A 27,987-nucleotide genomic window follows, 5' to 3' on the forward strand; every position below is an offset into this window, starting at 1 on the left:
GAATGTGAGTTATACTAAAAGACAAAAAAAATCAATCGCATATAATATATTTATATATATAAAAAATTGATGATAATTATGTTTGCCACGTAATAGTAGTAACATATGCAGTTATATACTCTCCATAGCATTCCTCGCAAAAAGGTGTTTATAAACAAAACTTTTATAAAACTTTATTTTAAATTGTTATGAAATATATGATTTAAAAAAAATACGATGACATTGACATGAATAAATAAATATCTTTCTATTTCTATGAAACGAAAATTATAATGAGCTAATGTTGCTGGAATTGAATCCAAGTATAAAAGGGGAAAGTAATCACCAAAGCTAACCATTTGTTCTAGGGATGGATTTAGATAACATAAACAGCGAGGACGAGGGATTCGCAAGTGAAACTTCAGACGAAGGATATAATAGCGACGAAACGAAAAATGAAGAAGGTGGTTATACGAAAGACGATCTTGAAATAGACGTTGAATATTATCATAGGTATAGAATGAAAATGGAAGAAAAGATATTAGTGGAAAGACGGGAACAATTTTTCCAACATCATCATCATCAACAGAAAAAATAAACGCATGAATTTTTAGTAATGGAATTCACAAAAAACGTTTGTTTTATATTTAAACAACAAATAAAACGCTCGTGGCTATCATCTTTTTAATTATTACCAAAAAAAATTGACTAAGTGTATAAAAATAAATTATAAACGTCTATATAAAATATACATAAAAGTTGATAGGTATTCCAATACAGCATATATAAAATTTACAAACAACCACTATAATGCTATATGTAGTACTAAATTTATTATCGCGGTCGTTTGGTAGTATTTCTAATAATGAATTGTTTACGGCCGAGAATATTTAAACATTTTTCACGTTCGGTCTCTTTTGTAATTTGTTTAGATAAAATTATAGAATCATAGAAAAAAAGGAAAATGTCAGTCAATGTATTTAGATTTTTAAATGGTTGGTTGTATGTAATATATATAAATATTATTATTTAATTGTTTAGATATAAAAAATATAATAATGTTTCCCATTTGGGAAGATTATAAAATTCACGGGTTGAACAAAAATTTGAATCATCTACAAAATATAAAAAGAAAATATATACTACGCGAAGAGGCCGTATTTCCAAATGACGAACTTGACCATTATTTCATTAGAATAGGATTAATAGAAATGAAGCCCCATAAATATGGAAATTCATCGATAATTAATTTGCCCACGGTTTTTGGGGCCGTTTCACCCCAGGAAGTCCTTCTTGGACTTGTATGTCCCAATGAAAGTACGAATAAATATTATGAAAAAATATTTTATTGGTTTGTAGAAAATCCAATGTGTGATTTATACAACAAATTTAATATGTCTATTTCACAACAAGGTATTGATTTAAGTAATCCCATATCAGCTTTAGGTGAACTTATTACGCCATGCAGAAATAAGAATATTTGGTTTTTTAAGAATGATTTAATTAATTGTCAAAAACTGAAGATATTTATAAAACTAACCACTTCAGATATGATCGAGATATTAAAAAACTGCCCTGATCCTAGTATAAGTTTAGATTCTAATAATTATCTTATTGATGCTCCCGAAAAATTTGTACAAATAATAAACGAATTGAGAAAGAAACACGAATCGTTTGATTTCATATTCAATTTTATTCATTATCTACCCTCGCATGTATCGCATCTAATAGACGATAATGCAGTTTATAAATTGGCACAAGATATTGTATTAGTTGATTCTAATTGCTTTTACCAGAAAAAAAATAACCGCAAACACAAAAAACAAAATTGCATAGAGCATTATTAAATATGGAAGAATATATTTTATGTCGTAAAAATAAAAGTGAAATACCAGAATATTTTTTCATGCACAATAAATATTCCACATAAATGTAAGAAATATAACGAGAATAATCTAATAATTTATGAAGTTATTTATTCAATAAATGAAGGCGACTTGGTAACTTCATTTAGAAATATCCTCCTCACAAATAAAGAAAAAAATAAAGAATATGGATTATATTAATAAAGTAGAAAAAAAAACAATCGCACATATAATATTTATATATCATAAAAAATGATAATTATTTTTGTCACAAAATTAATTAATTGGTTGTTAATTTTACCTGCAAAGGATTACATATATATATATAGATATAGATATCAATTACTTACCACTATCGCAGCTCCTTTTTTCTTCCTGTATTTCAAAAGAACGAGCAAATGAATGTACGCAGTGTAACGATATCTCTTCCCCCTTTTTTTACTTGTTTCTTGTTGTGGGTACACTGAGACACTATTTTTGTGTACACATTATACCCGCCGACATTAGCTTTTACTGTTATACTTTTTGTTTTGTTTATATGGCTATTAGCTAGTTTAAAAAATAAAAGACCACCAATTTATATATTTTTAACTAACCAACTACAACCTTTTCTCTAATTAGGCTAAACTACGTTAATTGGTTTGTTGGTCAAAAACGACGCAAAATATTTTTAAAGCATTTTTATTCATAGACAATTACACCTTTTTTTTATTCATATCATTCACCAATCTTTTAGATAATCTATATACATTATTGTCGGCATCCAAAAATATATTATTTTTTTCATCATATTGAAGATCTACTGTCAATAAATCTTTTTCCTTAATTTTGATTATTGTATCTTTATTTATTACAATTATGCCATCATATGAAACGAGCCTTTTAAATTCTAGCAAATTTTTATGATGTGACATAATAGCGGTATGGGAAAAAAGTAGGTTGATTGGTTATTATACTTTTTTGTGAAAATTATATAAATAAAACACAGAAAATATTTCAAATTGTTGATGATATTTAAACTGGTTGTTTATTTCACTATCATATATCTTATTCTTTCTATATAAAAAAATGATAATTAACCATAAAACGAGAACAAAAACAACGACAATAATAATACATTTGATTATACTCTTGGTAATTATTATCATTCTTCATATCATATTTTCAAATTTTACTAATAAAAATCAGATATCACTGCTTTATTTAGATAAAAACAATAGTCAACAAATATTACAAAAAGAAGATAAGGGAGTGGAAATATATAATGTATTACCATACACCGCAACAACAAACAAAATGCCTTCTTGGGATATAGAAAATGAACACGAACACGAGAATGAAAAAGAAATTAATCCTCCTTTTTTCACTTGTTCCGAAAAAGAAAATATTTTAAAAAAATCATCATCATCATCATTTTTTCTTAATAATAATGAAGAATGTTTCGATATAAAATTTCCTATATATGATAAAACATCTCATAGTTTATTATTATTTCCTAAAATTAATCAAAAATATTTATTACCCAATAGTAAAGAAATACCTTATCATAATAAATTTGGTGGATTCGGTTACTGTGGTTTTGGGAAATTATTATTTGATATAAAAACTAGTAATAACTGGTCTTGTTATTGTTATGCTCCAGAACATTTTGGAGGAGAAATGTGCGATGAACCTCAACAAAAAATGATTAAGGAAAATAATTGTATTAAAGTTGCACATAGAACTAATATTCTTAATGAAAATATATCATCCTTTAATCCTTTTATTGATGGCATCTGTACTCATTGTATTTCTCCGGAAACTCAAGTACCCGTTGTTAACGCAACATTTCCTTTGTGCAAAGAAATTAATAGTGAGGTAGAAGAAAATGAAATTGTAGTAACAAAAAATGAAAATTATTTCAAAGATCCGTGCAAATATGATGCATTAAATCCTCATTTATATAACAGCCCAAACAATGAATATATACCAGGTTACGGTTGTGTTTGTGATTTTCATAATGGCTTTGTTGAAGGGATATTAGAAAACCGCGAGAGCCCAAAAAAGGAAGAAAAAGACGAAGAAGTGTCAAATGTGTGCATTAAAATTGGAAAAAATAACACAACTTCATTTCATACAACAGATATTGCATATTATACACTGAATAATAATTTTAAGCCCATACAAGTACAATCTTATAAAGAATTAGAAAGTCCATTTAATATTATTTTTCCCAACAAAAAAGAAATTTTAGTAAAACAACATTCTTTGAAAAAGGCAAACAATCATGATTGGTTAAATAGAGTTATCAAACCATCAAGAGAATTTCCAATTCGTCATATGCATCACCCATATAAAAAATGGCCGGTCGTTCATAAGAAATTTTTAGTTAATCAATATACTCGAAAAGAGTTAACCCATCCAATATCTGCCCTTAGATTAGCAACGGGAAGAGGATTTGAAACTAAACACTGGTATGAAACAACTAATAATCGTTTTTTGAATAATGCAGTACTTGGGCGTCCTATAGTTTATACATTTCATAATAACAACACACCCTGGACGGGAAAAGTCTTTTTAAATCCATTGGGAGCAGTTTATCGTCATTATTACGGGGCTACTATTTTATCAAAACCAGGAGAAATTGTAAAATTACAGTTAAGGGGTTATAAGCAAGAAGAGTATCCCGATAATTCTATTATCGCCTTACCGCCCGATTATAAAACAGAAATGATGGATAAAAATCAAATTGTATACGTTCCTTCGATTTTTCTAACTTACAAAGTAGAAGATTAAGTAATTAATCAACTAACGCTTTTATACATTATTAAAACCCCGCAAAATAATATAACGGTATTAATTTAACAAACAAACATAGGTGTTTATAATTACTACACTCTTTTTCTTATTTATAGCCAAATTACTTAAACACAACTACTTGGGAAATTATTTTATGTTGGTAACAATTATAGAAAATATATACTGTATATATATATATATATATATATATATATATATGTATATATTTATTATAGTGAATATATATATATATAAACTAATAATTTCTATTAATATTAATAATCTTATTGTTGATAACACTTACATAATGTATGAAATAAAAGAAATCCACGTAGATTTGTTTACGTGTCCAAAAAATGTATCATTGGCACATTGCGTTTCCCGGGATTTTTACATGGGGGGTGGAATTGCTTTAGCTTTTAAGGAAAAATTCGATAATGTTCAAAAACTTAAAAATCAAAATTGTAGTGTGGGTAATGTAGCCATTTTAGATGAAAATGAACGATTCATTTACTATTTAGTAACCAAAGAAAAGTACTGGGAAAAACCTATATTTGAGAACTTGTCTAGTTCTTTGTTGTCCATGAAAAATCATGCATTTAAAAATAATATATCTAAAATAGCGATGCCCCGTATTGGGTGTGGAATAGATGGTTTAAAATGGTCACACGTTAAAAATATTCTTAGTGATATTTTTCAATTTACAGACATTGAAATAAATGTTTATTATTTATAAGATACCAAATAAAAGCATTTGCTTTATTATTGTTATTCTGATATTACGATAGGAAAAATTGGAGGGGGGTGCATGATTAATTTATCATTTCTCCCTAATATTTTTTTTGTTTTTTTCATATATATTAAAAAGACTTTTAAAGTTTGATAATAAAATAATCCACGTTATGATAAGCATAATAATTATAAAGAATAGAACAATTTTATAATATTTCATATACCTAGTTTTTTATTTTACTTAAAAAATATAAGATAAAAGTAGCCTTCTTGTCTTGATTATTAATTACGTATACTTCTTGTGGTTAATACAATTCTCATCATGCAGGTTTTTATAAAAACCTTAACAGGCAAAACTATAACAATAGACGCAAACCAGTCTGATACTATAGAAAATATAAAGTATAAAATTCAAGATAAAGAAGGCATTCCAGCAGACCAACAACGCCTTATATTTGCAGGCAAACAATTAGAAGACAATCGGACACTTTCTGATTACAACATTCAAAAAGAAAGCACCATACATCTCGTCTTAAGACTAAGGGGTGGGGGGGGGGGAGCACCTCATAATAAAATAAAAGTTATTAAAACTTAATCCAAACAACATATTTTTGTACAAAATTTTCTCTGTATTTTATTATCATCCCCCCATTTGGGTAAAATCATTTGTATATAATTTTGATTTGATAGTAATTCATTTTCTTCTTTACTAAATTTTTCGTTTAATAACTGGTACTCATATTCGGATAATTTTAACCCAATATTAATATCATTACCGTAAGCTTGATTTTTATAATAATCTTTCTCTGTAAGAATATCATTAATTTTTTTTTTACTCTTCGTCTTCATTTTTGTTTTCATTTGTGATATCCATTACTTTTTTTATGTAAACTGATTCTTTAATATTGTTTTCTATTATTCTATGAATGCATGATTGAATAATGGGGGGAAGGCGTGAATTTTCATTAATATTTTTACACTCATTTGCAAAAATATGGGCAAAATCTTTTGGGGTAATTGATAATTTATCAACATCAATAAGATTTTGATTCAACAATTCACCTTCTAGATAATCTCTTAATTTATTTTCCAATGTTTTTGTTTTTATTTTGCCTAATTTTTTCATGATACTCATTGATAACTAATTCTATTTTAAAGGTATATGTATATAAAAAAGTTAAAGAATTCAGTGTAATACTTTTATTCATTATTACTTATATACTTAATTGATTGATTATATAAAATATAAAACTACCAGAAAGACATTATTATTTTTATTTATTTACCAGAAGATCCAAATCCTTTATTACCCCTACAAGATGCTATTTCCCATTTTTCATTTTTGATGTTTTCAACTAAACAGATATCAATTCCCGAAAAATTTTTATTTGGGCAATTCTATCCCCAATATTTATTTCAAAAGAATTATTTGGATGAGAATTATGCAACACCACTTTTATAGGTCCATTATAATCCGAATCTATCATTCCTGCAACAACATCTACATAATTATTCAGAGCTATGCCAGACCTAGATTTAATCTCTCCGTGTATTTTGGAAGGAAATTTCATACATATGCCAGTATGAATGGCAATTCGTTGACCGACAGGAATATTTTCATTTTGAGCACTATATAAGTCATAACAAGCCGCCCCCGTTGATCCTTTAGTAGGACATTTAGCATTGTCTGAAATTAACTTAAAGCTGACTTTTAGAATATTTTCCTCCATTATAATTATTTCTTCTGGGTGTGTAGTAATATGACTATATAATACCAAGAGCATTACCATTTATATGAAATATTTTTGGGAAATAATAATAATATTTATAACCTATTGTGGCAAGCCAAAACGATCGATAATTTTTTTTTGACCAAAAAAATCTATTTCTGTCTTTTTACGCATATAAAAAATAGGACAGTCACGATTACTGCATATAACTTCTTTAATTAATGATCCTTGACACCTTTGACATTCAGTCCAAAATTGATTGAATTTTTTTTCGAGTATAGCTAATTTTTCAATGTGGTGTGTATACAAATCTGTTTCGTGTACTTTACAATTATTACATAAAGCGTTATATTCTACATCATCGGGTACTATTTTTCTTTTTAATAAAGGAATTTTACAATTTATACAAGTTGGATGTATTTGAAAAAAATGACTTAATGGTCCTACTCTACCTATATGTAAACTCTTTTTTTGTGTATGCTCTCCTATTAATATATAAGATTCGGTTTTATCACCGAGAATAGGTTCAAATATTCTAATAAGTGGCTTACTTAATTGATGTTTTAAATAATAATCATAATCTAATGGAATATTATTTTCTAATACATATATTGGATATTCAGCCCTTTCATAAATAGGACTTTTTTTAAATCCACATATAATAACGTATGGAATTCTATCGCCAAGTTTTGGAGCACTACCGGCATCTCTTTTTCTTAATTTGATGGCTAGCTCATTGTGAATTTGCTTTCCTTTATATTCTTCTGCTTTTTTTGTTAATTCCTTTGTAATAACTAATTGAGAGATGTCAATCTCATTAAAAAGTAATTTTGATATGGTTTGTTTGACAAAATTAAGGGCTTCTATTGGGTTTCTATCAATTAAGATTTTTTTTCAGATAAGTATTTATGACCTTAGCCACGAGTGGGCAATTGTCTCTACGAATTGTTTCTAGCCCCTTGCAATCTATTTTATCATAAGTATTAGCATTTGTATAATAAAGACCAGCATATCTTTTTTATTAATAAGCAAGTAAGGGAAATATATTTTTTCAAAATCAAGTTTGATTGGCTTGATAAAAGACTGAGTCACATGATTTGCCGCCTCCTTGCCAAAATTTATGGCCTCTTCTAAAGTTTCAACTCCAAAATTAATCATAACAGAATCGGTATCACCATATATAACTATAGCATTGTTATATTTTTCTTCAATCTTGTTTTTGGTAAGAGAAATCATCGTTCTTCCAAACGCCGTAACACTTTGTGATATATCTAAACACGGCAATTTACCAATTTGTGCGCCCGTAAAACCATAAACAGAATTAGCCAATATTTTATATGCCAGTTGTCTACCATCAAAGACTTTCTTTTTCCATGGATCTTCTTCGTTTTTTAATGCAATTTTCGCCTTCTTACGAGCAATTAAAAAGGATTCTAAAATTTCTGGAATTAATCCCTTGTGCTTATGACATTTTACAAAATAGTTATTAGAAGGTGTAATGATATAATCGGCAGTTTTCAGAGCCATTTGATTAATATATCTTTTATCAATAAAAGTTGTATAACACAGATTATGTGCTATCATTATCGATGGATATAATGATACAAAGTCTAAAGTAACGATTGGAACGTTATAATATCCTCTTTTTGGTTCAATAACTGTAGCTCCTTCATATTCAAAACTCTCCTTTTTATCAAACACCGGTAATACTAAATTCTGTTCTTTGGCTTTTCTTAGTATTTGTGAAAAAATTTTAATCTGTTGTCCTCTATTTATAACATATGATAAAGGAATGCCCGTTACGCGTGCCATTTCTATATAATTGACTACACACATCAATTTATTCAATAATTTTAAAGGAAGAATAGAATCTTTTAAACAATATTCAGCCAGTCTTTTTCTAGTCTGATCATTACCATTTTGTAATTCAGAAATTATAGAATGATGAACATCTTCTTTTTGTTCGTTAAGAAAATGATAAGATACAGAATTCAAAGTATATGACCGAAGTTTGTGTTCTTTTAGTATTATTGTTAAAAGGTCCATTAAACACCGTCCATCTATGTTAATGATTTTGTTATTTCTTTTTCCTGTTTGTTTGTTTTGGGTTATGGTATCTAATATTGTAGATTTTATTCCTTTTACCCTTCCTAAATGAGCAAATACTGGCAAGTTTAAATGCTTGGCGCGGTTAAGTAAATATGGTAAATCAAAATTATTAATATCATATCCAGTAATTATATCGGGGTCAATAAACAATAGGAATTTTGACCAATTTTCTAACATTTCTTTTTCTTCCTGAAATGAAAAAATTTTAGAGCCCACAATGGGAGCACAACTATTCAAAGTAAAAACAACACTTATGAATGACTCAGTCTCTCCGTGCCGCGTAACAACATTTCCAATTTGTATGACCGGATCTATTTCGGGTTCTGGAAATATTCCCCGTCTTCCCCCACACTCAATATCAAAAGATAATATTCTGAGTGGGGCAATAGACGCCCATTCTCCTTCGGGTTCATAAATAATTATTTTTTCCCACTCAAAAACGTTAACCTCTAATTGACAAGTAGTATTTTTAAAATTTGTCTCATTATTTTTTATTTCCCACTCACCAATAGGTAACTCGATCCAACAACAACCAGGCATCTGAGCATCTGTCATAAATCTAAGTGTAAAATCAACATTTGATTCGTAAACCCGAAAGTGAGTGGGATGTTTATCTATCACTAACCCATTTTCAAGAATAATCTTAGCTATAGATATTAATTTTGGTAAAGCCACAGTAACTTTAAAAAAACACAATGATGACGATGATTGTTTTCTTGATATCCATATATACTTTGTTTAAACACCCTATCTACACTTAATACGTATTCCTTTAATTTAATTTGATCTTTTGTTTCATTCAAGTAGATTTTTCGATTCAGAGCCCTTTTTATTTGGTCTGAATATGAAACTTGTTTTTGTGAATCTAATAAATTCACAGAAACATATATATAAGGAAAAATCCAAATACATTACAACAAATAGTATTCCCTATATTATTTAATCTAAATAATCTTATTATGGGTACCTGCTGCTGCTGCATATTATAACCACCACATTCCTTTTTTCTTACCGGATAACCAATATAATAATCAATATCCATCTGCTGAAAACACAATTTATTTGTATTGGGAGTTGATAATGGTGCTGCTGGCCTATTCCATTCTTGGAGGAACCTATTTTTATTATCACCATTTTCAAAAAATTGCCGCAATTTGCTTATTTTACAACTCATTTTGAATTATATCTTATGAAAAACTATTAGACGTAATACCAATTTCATGTAAAGCCGTTTAAAAATAAACGGCTTATATATATATAAATATCTTTTAAATTACCAGGAAAATAAATTTATATTAAATTTGTAAATTGGGTACCTTTTTTGTTATACTAAAAAATGGCAACATATTATGCATTCCTTTTTAATAAAAAATGTTTACAAGAAGAACAAATCATAGATGATTATGATAGTATTACCTATTATATGTTAAAACCCAAAGACTTGGCCTCACGGATGACATATAATATAAAAAAACATGGCCACAAATTTGATAGTATTATTATTTATTGTATAACTGATGTGATAAATTCGAAAGAATACGCTATTTTTCCTGAAGTCGGCTCATCTGGCAATTATTTCATGATGAGTGTTTATGGATTTATTAATATATTTTTAAAAGAAATTTATAAAGAAGATATTTACCAAGACGTAAAAAGTATAATTGGTGTTTTCATCACCACAGAAGAAATTTATGATAAGGGTAAAATACCTCCACTTTATAATGCGGTCAATTTAGACGATGAAAAAGACGAATTAAAAAACGAATTTTAACGTGGATCGTTCGGGTCGTGTTCCGAGATTACAATTTACCAATATTTGTTAAAAAAACATTCAATAGCGACAAAAGAATTGAATGGTTTGAAAGAGGTGAAAAGGTTGATAATACAAAATAAAAATGATTTTGTTATACGGGTGGATCACAAAGTTATACCTTATATTAATAATCAAATGTTTGATGAAAAAAAAGTATCTCTTAAAAAATAATCCTTTCGGTAGATATTTCATGATTTTCATGAAAACATAATAAAATATTATCATTGTCGATTTCATTAATATCATCATTCGTACGTGTAAACATTAAATTAGAAAAATTAATACGCCCAATTGATAGCAAAGTATTAAATTGAATATTAATATTATTTATTATTTCATCTATTAAATTTGCGTTAAAACAACATTTTGCATAAGAAATGTTAGAATAAGTATCCGAATCTAGACGACTTAACTCAACTAGCCTCTGCCTGTGTTGTTCGGTTACAGAATATTTAGAATAAGGAGAATTATTGGAAATGATAAAGGACAGGAAAAAAAGCTTCGAATTAGTATTATTTTCTTGTTGTTTTCTAAAAATTTCTAAAAGGGACACAAATAACATATAATCATCTAACCACGTTTTAGGATCTAGAAAAATTATAACAATGAAATTAATAATATAGTTACAATTCAGGTATTTTTCCAAGTTGTATAATTCGTCCTCAAGAAATAATTGTTTATTGTTTTTTTTAGAAATGTTTATATATAAACTAAGATTTTCATCTATGTCCTTTAAAATCTTTCTTTTCTTTATTACTTTTTGGTTATTTATTATTAATATCAATGTTTTTTTGTTTTTATAAGAAGGATTATTATTATTTCGGGGTGTGGTATGAAAATAATGATTATATGTTGTAGTGTTGATATCGTTATTGTTATTTTTTGGATAACAATAACAACAAAAGGAAAAAATTTTTTTAATATTAAAAAAAAAAAAAGTATGATTATTTCTGAAATATTATTGTGGGTTATATTAATAATCTATGTAGGACTTTTCTGTAATTTATTACAAAAACACTTATTTAAAAACCCTTTTGATGAATTATATCCTCCTATTGGTTTTTATTTTGCATCGCCTATATCAAATCAATATTCTGATCATTCATATTATAATGTATCGGTGTTTCCTAATGAAAATGAATTTACTCTTGATTTCATGATTCATATTATGCCACAAGATTTGTATTTCTTTTTGAATGATAATAAATTAATTTATCATCCCAAAGAAAAAGAGTTATCTGAAATGTGTGATCACGAATTTCGAAAAGCCTTTCTCGTTTTATTAGACAAAAAGGACGATGATTCAACCGATGTCATATATACTCAAAATATATGTCACAGAAAATTAGATTACTTAAAAAATTTATACAAAAATAAAATTTTTTACAAAACATTTGATAAACTACAGAATCCGGAAACGATAATAAATTTAATTTTGAATTTGGTAGACAAGGGAAAAAGTTTCAGAAAAATTCTTAAACATGCCAACAGATAATAACTATTCACGGGAAAAAGAAGCAAAATTGTTAACTGAGCTGAAATATTCACCTTCACATGATATGTCAAAAATAATAACCGAAAATGGAGAGAGTTTTATGCAATTAGATTCTATGTACGAGTATTATGACTACAACAGTGGAACAAAAAAACAAATTATCAATTTTGAAAAGGACGTCGAAATCATGAATTATTCTAATATTAAAATTGCCGACATTGATCATAATTCAAAGAGCAAACTACCGATTTTACCTTGTTTATTAAAATTATATTCAGGAAAAATAGTAGTTTTCATTCCTTATTGTGAATTAATTGATATTAGTCAAATTTAATTTGGAATATAATTCTAAAAATTTGATGGTAGATATAACACAATTTCCGTTTTTATTTTTGGGTAAAATACAATTGTTGGAGAAACATATGTACAAGTGGTTTTTTTCGTATAATTTTCCTGATTTTGAGTAAGAAGTCTTAAAATGTTCATGAAAAGGACAATATATATTTCTAGTATCATTATTAATATCATTATTATCATTTTTCGTGTTGTTGTGCATATGTAAAATATTTTTACATTTCTGGGTAGCCGACGAAAAATCATTTGTTTTGTTGTTCTTGTAATGATTATTTTTCTTATTATTATTATTATTATTATTATTATTATTATTATTATTATTATTATTATTATTATTATTATTATTATTATTATTATTATTATTATTTCTTGGAAACTGTTTTATTTTAAGTCTATAGAATTTTTCATCGTCGACATATATTTCTTCTAATGAATAATTTCCCATTATTATTATGATGATGATGGCAACAAAGAAGAAGAAGAGTATAATAAGTATTTATTCCAATTTGCAAAACCCTTTATACTCAATCCTCAAATAACTTTTAATAACCTTTTTAAAATTTTCTGATAAATTTGAAATTATTTCATCATATTTTATATTTTCCAAATCAATGTGGGTTTTATTTGTTAGAGTATTAACAATTTTGTCATGATAGAACTCTATATCTTTAGGATGATATACCAATTCACCGCTCATGACTACTGATGTATAAATTGAATCTTTGGGGTCTGGTATATTGTAAGTTGATAAAACGAAGGGCAGAAAAACACTTGGATTGATTATTATATATAAATTTATAACATTATTGGCGTCAGCATAATTTAATATAAAATAATAGTAACGTGGGGAATTATTATCCTTGTTTTCTTGATTGATTCTCAATTGTCCTATTATATCGAATTGTTTACCTTCTTTGTGATTGAAATATATTTTATTTATATTATTTGAAAAAAAACTATTTATTATATTTTTTTTCTTATTGTTTAATAAACTTTTCTCTTCTTCTATTATAAGGATATTTTTTTCGTTTTGGTTCATAAATTCATTTATTTTATCAACAACGCCCATATTAGGTCTCGTTGGGGAATAAAATATCCCATCAATATACGTTGACATTTTTTAAATTTAATTAAAAAATGGCAGAAAAATCATATGTATACGAATTCAATACAACACCACATCATATTACTGAACGTTTTAAAAAAATATTTGAAGAAAAAACCTACAATACAGTAATATTAGGTATAAACAGATTTTACGTATGTCCTATAAATATACCAAAACATATGTTAGAAAACAAAAACAAAGAGGATTTTTTAAATTATGGTAGTATTAACAAAATCTATTATATATTAGAGGAAAACGAACGAGACACGAGTATTATAACTGTCATGTTTAAAACCGACCAACATTTTATAAATTTATATTTAGTATTTAATAATAACATCATTGATTATAAGAGAAGTTACATAATCATGGGGCAAGACCCCTCCTTAAATATATCTCTAATGATTCCTTCCCTTCTCTCAAAAGATGATGATTGGAAAACGTTATTTTATGGTGTTTTTTTGGAGGATGGGATTCATATAATGTCTCCTTATTTATTCCAAGAATTTTTCAGAGAATATACAAATAAAGTAAATAAGAATATATTGTATTTTAATGTAAGAAATACAAAAGGAATAATGAAAATGTTATATTCTGACATAGTACCTATTCCATACATCCCTTATTTTTATCACCTGGTTTGTCACGCAGAAATGGAATATATTTTACAAAAAGATGAACCAGAAGAAGATGACCCATAAATTAATATTGTTAATAATACTCATAAAAATGGTAGCAACTGAAACCAAAAAATGTTTTTATATATATATTATATATATATAAAGTGGATACATAAAACACTTAGGTCAGTTGGCCAATTATTTTAATAATCAACTAAAAAAGAAAATATGTCAAATAAAACTCAATTATATGGATTATGGGATTCGCGTTTGTACCCATCAACAGAATACCATCGTCTTGTTATATATTCTAAATTTTGTGATAATATTATGAACGCTTCAAGTGGATGTATCGAAAATTTGTGTTCAGTACAAATTTTATCTCTTATTGAACAAATTGCAACGTGGGCAGTAACTGATGGAGGTAAATTTACAAATGGGGAACAATATCTAGAATCAATAGACACTAACACGTAAGATACAGAAGGAAAACCAATATTTCTGTTATTTATTTCTATAGCTAAAATCATGCCACATGAAATGGCAAATATATTCATGCCCGCAGTAATTGATCATTTTTGTCAACAAATTGGTAAAGAACAAATAGATACAAATTCCTTGAACCAAAAAATTAATTTTCATATATTATTTGATACATTTTCCCCTTTGGTTATTGCTAAAACATTAGACAACCTTTCTCATTGTTATCAAGGTTTATTATACAATTATTTTTTTAGACACTCGTGGGAGGTTAGGTTTCGTATAAACAGACTTAACATAACAGAATGGTATATTAATCCCCATCGCGTATTTCATGATGTCAATTTATGTTATGAGCTAATAGAGCGATTAATGTATAAAATACGTAAATTGAAATTACCCGCTATTATTGGATGTTTTGAGCCAATTTTAAATCCAATAGCATTTTGTTTAAAGTGGATGATTGATGGATTTTTTCATGTCATAGGGCCTTGTATTTTAGCTGGAACTCGTGATTGTAATTTTTTGAAAGTAAATGGGGCATTAATGCGTGGCCTTATAGATGTTACTACACAGATAGATATTGATCCAAAAACAAAGACATCCTTTTTAGCCTTTTTGGGACATTTATCAGATGCAAATTTTGAGCAGGTTATCACTAACTGGTTACCAATATTTTCCCAAACAAATCAAAATAATTTTGATCATTGCTCTGCTGTGTTAGAAATGTTGGTCGAAAATGTTATTCATGAAGGAAATTTGACACCTCTTATTTGTGAAAACAAAGAAGATATAGTTGATAGTTTTGAATATTTTTCTGAAAATAAGTGGTTGTGTATGTATTTAAATTCGAACAAAATATCAACCACCACCCTTGAAATGGCTAAGGTGGCCATATGGAACGAGCATTGGAGATTATTCAGCCACGTATTAGAAGATGGGAATTTTAGTCCAGGAATTATAAAACATTTAGCAGTATTTTCAAGTAATAAAGTTATTGGAATTGAGAAACTATTGAATAAATATCATACGTGGTTACCAAAAACGCCAGTGATACCGGAAGGATTAACTTTATTGCAATATTGTATTAAAAATGAGGTTAGTAATTTTTATCAAATATTAAAACTAATCCATATAAAAAATAATTTGAATGTTCCTGGTTTAGATGGCCTAACTCCCATTATGACCGCCTGTTGTGTTAAAAAAACAAATAATTTTCAACTTTTATTAAAAGCTGGGGCCTCTTGTTTTCTAAAATCTTCCACATTAAATCAAACAATATTTCATAGGATTGCTACAGCAAAGGGTAATAAAAAGTTACTATTAATATTGAAAGATTGGCAAGATAGAAATCCGCTTATGTTGCTTCCAGATATAGAAATTAGACAACGCGATGGAAATTTGACGGCACTACAACTAGCATTACTCTTAAAACGCAACGATGTTGCCAGGCTTTTAATGTCTCTGTTTCATAGCTCACCCACGAGTTTATTTGGTAATTCCAGCATATTTAATACGACTGACATGATGTTTCTTTATAATAATGCTACAGGATTACAAATAATCAAATCAGTATCATCATCGTTCATTCCCAATTTAACATGAATATATGGTTCATATTTGGATGGGACAATAGAACGCCCAACCAATATGGAAACGTGGCCAGTGTTTATAATTCCATGTGAATACATTTTGACAACATATGATTTTCAAATGTCCCCAAACGAAGAATCAATCCGTCGTGCTTTGTGGGGTTTAAGTGATAAACAATATAGTGAATGGGTAACCAATGGGGAAATAGAAGGAAAAATAGAAAGTTGTCCAATTTGTTTAGATGACATGAAAAAGTATTTTATAACAGAGTGTGGTCACAAGTTGCATCCATTTTGTTTATCTCGTTACTTTTCTTATAATAAAATTTGTCCAGTATGTAGATATGATAAAATAATAAATCTTCCTGTTGTTTGCAATCAGAATAAATATCCCGCCAAACCACCCCCACCACTGTTAAACGAAAGACTATTAGTTAACCCCCCCTCAACTAACACAATATTACCTTATAGAATTCTTTATAATACAGTTCATTTTTGTAATAGTTATAAATTTATCCCACCTTTTATTTGTGGACATATTTTTGAATGCTATTTCCTTGTACATCAAGAATGGGTATCTGAAACTAAATATTTTAAATAAGAAATATATATTTGTGGTACATGTTATATACATACCATGTTATATTTAAAACAAAAATATAACAATGAGGAAAGAATATGTTTACAACTTTAGCTTGGTAACTCCAGAGATTTTGGGGTTTGTTTTATTTAGTAATAATAATACATTAACGGACCTGGGAATAAAAATATTGTCAGCGTATGCGGCGCATAAATTTTCCATGAAATGTAATAATGGATATTTTTATAAAGTATCAAAATTAGAAAATGAAAAACTATTGACTGAAAGAAAATTATTAAAACAGGTAATTTTAACCTTTGATGTTATATTGGTAGAGATGAATGAAGAAGATAAAATGAATTTGATTGTTAGAGAAAATGAACAAACAATGATGATGGTATCACAAGAAAGAGAATATAGAAGATTTATTAATGAGAACCACCCATTATTAATAAAAAAATTTAAGGGGTCGTGTAATGATCTTTCGTGTATGACGTTCTATAGCCGAGAAATAGAAATCCTATTTGATAATTATCGTTTGTGTATCAATCCAAAAAAAAAAAACGTATAATATTCAATATAAGAAAATGAGAGAAAAAAAGGAAACTTTTGTACGAAATATATTGACTCGTGAAATGTTACATATAAACGATGAGGGTCCCGTGTATAAAGAACCTTGTTTCATTATATTGGTAAATAATAACAGTATCATAGGTTTAGCTTCCTTTTTAGAATGTAATAACTTTGCTGTAAAGACAGTTTATATTGAACAAGGCCCCATAAAATTATATCAGCGAGTACAACCCGATAATTATACACAATCCTATCCATTTATTTTAGAGTACGAAGAAAGTTATGTGAATAAACAAACTTCTGATATATTGACTTATTTTGCTATGTGTTGGAGATTAAATGCTTCTGTTTCTAAAAATGTAAACAAAATTAATAATGTATTAGATAACTACATATCTGCATCTGCATGTAATTAATGAAACCACAATAAAAAAATCTAATATATTCATGAAATTTAATGGTATTCCCGCTACATTAAAATTTTACACTTATCATTTTGTTATAAACAATGCAATGATGAGTGAATCTTATGAGCACTGTATACCCGATAATATAGTTTATATATTAAAAGATTACATATTTTTAGTAGAATGTAATTTATATAAAACTAAAAATCGTTGCGTCATCCCAAAATCCAAACCTATGGTTATTATTGATATTCAAACAAATGTATTTATAGCAGAAAATAGAATGAAAATTATTCAAGACTTAAGAAATTCCATAGCTTCTTATTTATATGATTACTTTATATTTTTTCAAGGAGAGACGTGTAAAGGGATTTCTTTATGTGGATCTTTACAACCAAAAAATCAGGTCAAAAAGATGATCGATAAGAATATTTACGAAGTAAAATTAGATGCTTCTTCATCATCAAACGAAATTTCTGATATTATTAGGGAACGCCCAGATAAATATAAACCAAACAGTAGTTATATGATTAACATTTTACGGGCACTCCAAAAAATTAATTGAAGTGTGTTAATTAATAAATAGACGAAGAAAAATTATTAAATGATGTATAATAAAACACACACACACATATATATATATATTTTAAGAAATTGCATAAATGACATATATTTTAGATACTAAATGGTAATAAATATCATTATTAAAATACAACAAAATCCATCATGTTTTTACATTTGCTAGTAATAAAATTTTTAATTATATGGTTAATTTGAATTAATCTATTGATATTTTCTTTTAAATTTTTCGGTAAAAGCCAAATATTTTCATGTGACAATTGAAGAAGACATAGATATTCTAACGTTTGGGGCCTTTTAAACAACTCTCGTTCATTTTCGTCCAGGAATTCATAAATTGTATTTGCATTATGGTGAATTTCCCAATTCCAACAATAACTATTATTATTTGACGAAAAAATATTAGCAAATGTATTAAAGTGGGGTGTTATAAACATTTTACCACATATAAGCGGATAATCATGACTTAAAACTTTTTCAATAGTATTAACATTCAAATTTATATAAAGGTTTAAATTATCAATATATTTTGACCGGAAAGACAATATGTAATTAGTCTCTTTGTACCGTACGTCATTATTGTCGTTTAGGTAGTTTGAATCGAAATCAATAAAGTATAATCGATCCATTTGACTAGTTGTTAATTTTGATAAATTTATATTACTCTTCATTTCCCAAGGAATGACTATTTCATCAAAATAAAATATACAATTAAAGATTTGAAGATTTATATAATTGGATAGATCTCTAATTTCTATTATATCCGTATACAAACTTTTGAATTCGTTACAATAAGTATTATCGATATTCATTATTTATATATGTTTAGATTTTAAATAGATAACAGAAACTAATCTAAAGTTATTGTATAAATACCAAAAATTGTAAAATAAAATAAAATTTTGTTTAGATTATTTTGGTTGTTCATTATAAATTGTAACAACACAAAATACAACAGAACAGCAAACTATAAAGGATATAAATACAATATATATATATGAGAAAATGCAGTAATAACAAGACTATCCAAAGAAACAGCTCTCCTATTTTGACTTGTAAAGTTAAGTTTTGTTTATATTTATGGCCATTTTTATCACTTAATATATATATGAAAAAAAATTCCAACCTAAAATTAAAAAACGTCATGATGGCCCAAAATAATAATAATAATAATAATAATAATAATAATAATAATAATAATAATAATAATAATAATAATAATAATATCGATTATATGATTCAGGCCCCATTTAACCAAACAAGAATAAAATTATATAGAATACTTATATACTACCAAAATTTCTTAATATACTATAAGAAATTTTATGAGACAATAATGAAGCCGGTCAAACATATATCATATAGTATAAATTATTCTCCTTACTATAAAACTCCTATACTCCCTATAAAAAATATGCAATTTTTCAAAGCTTTTAATCGATCTAAATATCCCCCAAATACCTTAATTGTATTAGAAAATTTTTATCCTCATATTCGAGCGATATAATTAATAATTGAATCTATTATTGATTATGAAAGTAGATTATCTAAATATAGAAAACATTTACAACATAAAATTACACGCGCAATTCAAATTCAAAATAATTTTAGGCAATTATACCGATATTTTTTAAATATAATTCATTCAAATGGAAACGAGTATGATAAAGATTATCAAAAGGTATTATATAGTTTCATTTCACAAGTTGAAATATAAGCAGCAAATGTGTTATTTTATTATATCTAAAAAATATGAATACAACAACATATAATAGTAAAGATAATTATGGAATAAATAATCAAAGTCCATATCAATATACTCAACTTCAACAACCACCACAACATCAGATATCACCATTTAGTAACAACAACAACAACACCACCACCACCACCACCACCATCGATAACAATCCGGTTCTGATACCACAATCATCTATTCCTTCTGCTGCTACTGTAATTCCGCAAGCACAAGCACAAGGTAATACTAATAATTATTACCACCACCAACAACAACAACAACAACAACAACAACAACCTATTCTAAATCCTAATAATCTACCTACAAATTTTGGTGATGGAAAAAATCCACAAAAAGAAAAAATGAACGAAGAAGTTTTGAATACATTAATAGAGAATTTATCTACTCCCGAATTAAAAAGTTTAACACAAGACTTGGAAAAAACGATAGATTCGCTTAGCGAAGAGTGTATATTTAGTCATTTATTATATGAAATCTTTGATAATGGTATAGAATTTGATATAACAAGTCAAATTAAACAAATATATACAGATCATTTAAATAGAAAAATAAATGAGCGCCATGAAAGGGTATTTGAAAGCTTTTGTGCGCCTTGTACTTATCTAAAACTTGGTTTGCTATATGAAAATATTGAAAAACCACTTCAACATACATCCTGTAATATGAATCCAACGAGGCATGGATATGAAAAGTTTAATATGGGTCCATTTATCCATGGTCGATCCATTTTTCGAATAAACTCTAAGCTGTATCCACCAGAGAATACTGGTTTTTCTGAAACCATTGCATTTCCTCCCAGGGTTTTAATATTTCCAAATAGTAAAATCTTAATGCAAATATTAGCAATGAATCATAATAGAATTTGTAATGGAGTTAAAGTCTGTATGATAAATTCTAGCGAAGAACAAATATCAAATGGAAAAGTTCTTTCAAGGTTTTTAGCCAGAAATAATACATTAGGATGTGGATATTATGTAAGAGATAAAAATGTTAATATAAGAGATTTAAATAAAAGAAAAAATACCCACCAAAATAAAAAGAGTAAAATAGAGAATAACAATATTGGAATAATACCAGAATTAAAAAAGTTTTTAGATGAATATAACAACAAATCTGATGCCAAAAGTGATGTTGATAATACCAGTAGTAGTAGTAGTAGTAGTAGTAGTAGTAGTTCTAAACGCAAACATAAAAGGAAAATAAATCTTGGACCATTTAAAACCAATTCTTATAGTAGCAGTAGTAGTGATGATGATAATGATGATGATGATAATAACAATCCTTATAATTTATATATAAAATCAGTTGATAGTGATGATAATTTTGATATTGATAATATTTTCCAGAACGGAGAACCCCTGAAATATGTTTTACCGGGAGATAATCCTCAAGATCCTAGAGATATTTGTATGAGAGTATTCGATTTAAATCCCGTACTTATTTCGTTCATTCGAACCATGATGAATATTCAAGGACAGTCAGATAAAAACCACGAAAGGAGTATAATGACTATTAATGAGGATAAAAGCAACAACACCTTAAAATATTTAGACAAAAAGCCACACTTTCTTTCTAATAACAGGTTATTGTGCCACACATTACATGATATTGTAAGTTTAGCTTTTCTTAATGAAGTACACCAAGAAAATTTAATGGAAATTCCTCCCTTTAATGGGCAGTGCCTTTTAGCTCCATCGAATATTTTGCTTGTAAACAAGCATGGAAATGCAATTATGGTTTCTAATTCTTTGAATCATCCCAGTGATTGTTCTGCATATAATTTTCTCATAAAGCTTATGGATGAATCACATATAAATGATAAATTAATTTCTACTGCTTCATATACAAATTTGACACACAATGGAAATGTTCCTAGGGCTAAATTAACACCAAGTACTATTGGTAATGTATATAATAATATGAAAATTGTAGATGAACAAGTTAGTAGTAATAAGTACCACAAAAGTAAAATTTTTGAAAAAGAAAAAGAAAAATATATCGAATTTATAAATAAACATTCTGATATGTTTAATGATATACACAATAAATTGAAAAATTCAGCTGATATATTTGTTAATTACTTCTGTGAATTTAATGATGATTTCAATGAAAAGGTTGAGTTTAAGGATCATGAATTTGCCTTTGATGTTGCTAGGAAATTTTATCCACAATTAATATTAAATGCAAAAAATAATAAAAAAACAATATACTTTAGATTTTTCAGTAAAAAATGGGGAAAGACCAATAATAGACAATTCTATTCCAAACATCGTTTACGTAAAAAACCTAGGTTTTTTTACGTTAACAAATATATGCAATGGAGCGCCCCTAGTTCTAAAAAACTCTGTAGTTTATATTCAAAATTTGTACAACCGATTCACCAAAAACAAAAATGCTCTATATTTAGAAGCACCTGGTATGTGTTCTAAAAAGAGGACCAAGGGAATGATAACACACGGTCAAAATGATGATGAGGATGATGATGATGATAATTTTACAATGCATACTAGAGGAGAAATGGTGACTAATATGCCCCTAAAAAATAAACCGTCTGATGATGTAATTAATATGTTTGGCGAAGAATCTGATTTTGATTATCTGGGACATATTCGACGGAAAGATTGTACAGGACCCAGTATCCATGATTACATATCAAAATGTTCTACTGATAATTCGAATTGTTTACGGCCATTTTAATGACATTTTGGTTATTTTCAAAACAATAGCACATATAAAGTACATATATATATATATTTATGTATATTAAAGTTTATGTTAGATAACTAAAATACTGATTACCTGGTTATTGTGGGTTTTCTCTTTAAATTTTATTATTATTATTATTATATAAAAATTTAATTAACAACTTATAATAATTTTTTGTCACACCTTAAACATAAATTAGCAAAAACTTTTAAACGTTTAAATACAAGTATATATATTATCGTTAATTTTTTTTATTTATTATTGTCGGTGACAAATGAAAGTATTGAGATATAACATATTTTCTAAGCAAATTAGAAAATAAACTATGGAAAAATATAATCTATTCAATAATAGTTTAGAAGGTGGTGTTGAATCTGAAGCAAAACTAACTCGTATCATATTTCAAGAATTATTGGAAAAAATTTTAAACGATGAATCTACAGAGAATTCTACTTTGAAAAATATAACAAAACGCATTTTTGATTGCAATCACATAGATTCTTTATCAAATGTTGATATTTTCAACAACACAAAGAAAATACTTTTACTGAAAAAATATATTGCCGATGATGATTTTAATATAACAACATTTGTTCTTCAGACTTTACGGGAAGTTTTTGATAAGGTTCAGAATGTTCCAATATCAAACTCAAAATACCCACAGATGATTCAAGCAATTGGACATATAAACCGCAATATGAAAGCTATGTTGCATAAAGTATCAGTTTTGAGGGACCAAAATTTGGATAAATTAACTAAACTTGCTGAATTATTAAATAATAAGAAATCTACTAACACTTTAACAGACGAATTAACACCCATAGATAATAAAGATTTGATTATTAATATGGTATTTTGTTCGTTGTTTAATATAGGTTTTCATTTTATTACCGATATGTTATTTAAGCAAATGGCTATATCTAATAAAGATAACCACCAGGATTCTACGATACTTGATTTTTTAAGCGAAAAATACTCGGATAATAATGTTATCTTTACAGGACACCCCCAAATGAAAGTTGATAATAATGTTAATTATCTTTCGGAAAATTCTAAGAATGCTAATATTATTACAATCAATGATAATTGCAATAAAAACAAAGATTTCCTCTCTGATAGGGAAATAACAAAAAATCTAGAAAAAATTAACAACAATAATAACAAAATGGGATATAATAATGTCATTAATGATAATGATGATCAATTTGAAATTAAGAATAATAAAACGAAAATTAGTAAGGAAAATTATAACCTTAAATTAACAAATGGTTTTTTATTGAACTCGGTCATGCAAAATAGTAATGATAACTATACCAAAGAAAAAAAAGAAGAAGAAGAAGAAGAAGAAGAAGAAGAAGAAGGAATTGTTCAAGAAAAGGAGGAACTTCATGATGATAAGATGGACGATAAAATATTTATCAATGAAAATTCCAGTGATGACCAAAAAACGGAAAAATATTTTGATAAAGAAATTTGTTGCAGAGACAACGAAAAAATAACAGAGACAATAATGCTAGTTATATAATAGAAAATAGCAAAACTTTTATTTCATATAAGCGGGGAGGAGAAGCTACGTATAATGACTTTAATAATGATACAGAGAAGAAAGAAAACGTAAAAGAGTTTAATGATCACGCACCACAAAAAAACAGTTTTTCCAATGATAATATCCCCATCACCAAAGATTTTGATCATGATAATGCTAGCTTTATCATAAAGGATAATTATACATCACGGGAAACCCATTTTTCTGAGGATAATACTACCACTATCAATAATAAGGAAGACGAAGATGATGAAATAAAAAAAGACTCTGACAATGACGAAGTATTTGTCGACGATGATAGTGATAATGCTAACTTTATCATAAAGGATAATTATACGTCACGGGAAACCCATTTTTCTGAGGATAATACTACCACTATCAATAATAAGGAAGACGAAGATGACGAAGGAAAAAAAGAAGACTCTGACAACGACGAAGTATTTGTCGACGATGATAGTGATAATGCTAACTTTATCATAATGGATAATTATTCATCACGGGAAACTCATTTTTCTGAGGTTAATACTACCACTATCAATAATAAGGAAGATGAAGGAAAAAAAGAAGACTCAGATGATGATGATGATGATGATGATGATGATGATGATGATGACGATGAATTGGGTGATGATGAAGTATTTATCAACGAAAACAATAGCAACAATAAGAAGAGAAAAGGTAGCTTTGAAATATTTCAATATAAAAGAATCCGTTTAGGAGCCAACAATGAAAATAATGATAATGATAATAATAATACTAGTATTTTTAAAGAAAAAGATCATTTTAATATATATGAAAATAATTACATGCCAATTGACAATGATAACGAAAATGAATATAAGGAATATCACGATGAAAATGAAAAATTAATAATTAACAAAGAAGGAAATATTGATATTGAAATAAAAAAAGATAAACCCATTTTATCTATAAATCAAAACAAATTTAATTTATCCCCAGAAATATTAACACCTTATAATCAAAGTAATATATTATTTAGATAAAATATATATTAACCAATCCTTGACAGACATAAATTACACCACAGAATTTGTAAGCCACCCGTCTGTTGGTTTATTTGTGTTTGGGGTAATATATTTGAGTCCTACATAAATCCAAATAGCAAAAAACAAAACGAGAAATATTGCTAACATTATTTTATTGAAAGACTTTATGCAAAATAAACATTTATGTAGGCTATCCATTTTAGTAATTATGTAACCCACTCGTCTGTTGGTTTATTTATATTTTTTTGGTTTAGTTTAAATAAATATTTTTATACAAAAATATTCGTTATCATTATTAATTTAGTTAAAATTACTTTAAAATAAATTAGAATATATTTATTAATAAATATATGATTAAAAAATTTTAAGTATATATGATATATAATTTTCTCATATCTAATTATTTCCAATCTAACGGACCAATGTATAGAAAACTTTCTATATTATTATTATTATTGTTACTTTTATTTTTTTTAAATTCAAGTAGAGCACAAGTTGAATTTGAAACACAACATAATATATCCCCGCTTCGTGTATATTTTGGAGATTATATCAATGAAAATGAAAGGCGGTTTATATATTATAAAATCAACTTTAATAAAATATACATGGATATTTTATTTGTTAAAAAAATGTAATGATGAAAAACTAACTAATTATATATTACCAATAATTCACAGTTTTGAAACATTTTTTGAGGTTGTTCATCAACACAAACCTTTTTGTTTATATTACAATAATTTTACTTGTTATACTTATTTTTCCTCGTCGGTTTATAGTTTACCAGATTTATATAATGAGTGGGAAAGATTTATGAAAAGCGCATTTATATTGGATATAGATTTGAATTTAATCTATAAAATGAACAATACTTTAAATGCCATCAAGAAAATAATTACTCGTTCAGAGCCCAATCCATTATCCTACCCCGACCATCAACCTTATAAATTGAAACTTCCTACAAACGCCATGCCTTTTCCTATATGGGTAAATGCTTTAAAAAAAGGAAAATATTTTGTAGAGTATGAATTATATAGTTATTACCCACTTTTGATGCCATTATTATTTCCATTGCCATTACAAAATCCTCCGCCGTATAATACTATGTTCGCTTTACAAAAAAACGAAAATAATTCGTTTTATTTGGCCAAGTCAATATCGACTACTTTCATTCTTTCAACTATTATAGATTTGGTGGACATAGAAAATTGTAATATAACTAACGGTATATGTTTTTTATGTGGACCCAATAATGTTATCATCAAAGAAAATCAGACGGGTAATTTTACAAATTCTTTTAATGATTTACTTATTCTACACACGAACCCAAATTTAAAAAATAAGACATTAAATGGTAACTGCAATAATAATTGGTGTTCGGTTATATCTGAAAACATTGAATTGTTTTTCTATAATAAATCCACAACGTGTTCAGTATTTTCACATGAAGATAATTCATCCAAAAAATCTACAACAGAACACGATGTTGTATATAACAAAGATGTAATTAATACTAAATGTTTTTTTACACAAAACCACAATATATGTTTAATTGTATTAAATGTCATATTACTTTCATCAATTCTTACTTTCACTATATATTATCAATATTCTAAAAACACAAATAAAAGTTTTAAATATTATACAACCGAATATACAAACAAAGTTGACAGAGAAAAAGTATTGTTACTTTACCCAATATTCAACAAATAAATGATTTTTCAGAAAAAAAATAGACTTTATATCATTAATTTAATAAATTTCACTGTTCATTATAACATGTTTGCTATTTTTATAAGAAAATCATTTTACAGGGTGCTAGTTAATCCAATATTAAATATTTTTTTGTGGGTTATTCTTATGAAAACTAGTTTTTTTTAATAAGAAAATACTTGTTTATGTAATATTTTTTAAATTTATTCATATAAACCCCCATTTTTTAATTAAAAAGTAGTATTTGATGAGACAAACACATTTATATTTTCTATTTTTTTCAACAAAAGCCTAATTTTTTTGTCCTATTAGGTGCTATTTTTTATTTTTCCCCCATGTTCAATGTCCATTTTATCTAATAAAACTACATTTATATTAAAGAATTATATATTTTAATTTTTTTGTGTGTGTCTTTTGTGGTTTTTCTGTAAAAAAATATTAATTTTTTGTATTGAAGAATGT

General features: G+C 26.9%; 1 protein-coding gene across 1 annotated transcript; it reads left to right on the forward strand.

Annotated features, from left to right (window-relative positions):
- Positions 1–349: 349 nt before the first annotated feature.
- LOC137635695 (asparagine-rich protein-like) lies at positions 350–27,638 on the forward strand. The gene is made up of 7 exons (XM_068368145.1): positions 350–492; positions 3,794–3,917; positions 20,643–20,747; positions 21,900–22,163; positions 23,861–23,977; positions 24,817–25,323; positions 27,627–27,638. Exons 1-7 carry the CDS (start codon positions 350–352, stop codon positions 27,636–27,638), a joined length of 1,272 nt encoding a protein of 423 aa, XP_068224246.1.
- The last annotated feature ends 349 nt before the right edge of the window (positions 27,639–27,987 follow it).

This window comes from Palaemon carinicauda, unplaced genomic scaffold (assembly GCF_036898095.1).
Source record: "Palaemon carinicauda isolate YSFRI2023 unplaced genomic scaffold, ASM3689809v2 scaffold160, whole genome shotgun sequence".
NCBI lineage: Eukaryota > Metazoa > Arthropoda > Malacostraca > Decapoda > Palaemonidae > Palaemon > Palaemon carinicauda.

What these genes read in the sequence shown, in the direction of transcription:
- LOC137635695 (XM_068368145.1), top strand. Translation starts at nt 350, where the DNA reads ATGGATTTAGATAACATAAACAGCGAGGACGAGGGATTCGCAAGTGAA. An exon ending in GACGTTGAATATTATCATAG is followed by an intron (nt 493 to 3,793) that starts GTATAGAATGAA and finishes TTTATATAACAG; the next exon opens with CCCAAACAATGAATATATAC. An exon ending in GCCACACATTACATGATATT is followed by an intron (nt 22,164 to 23,860) that starts GTAAGTTTAGCT and finishes TTTGTTCTTCAG; the next exon opens with ACTTTACGGGAAGTTTTTGA.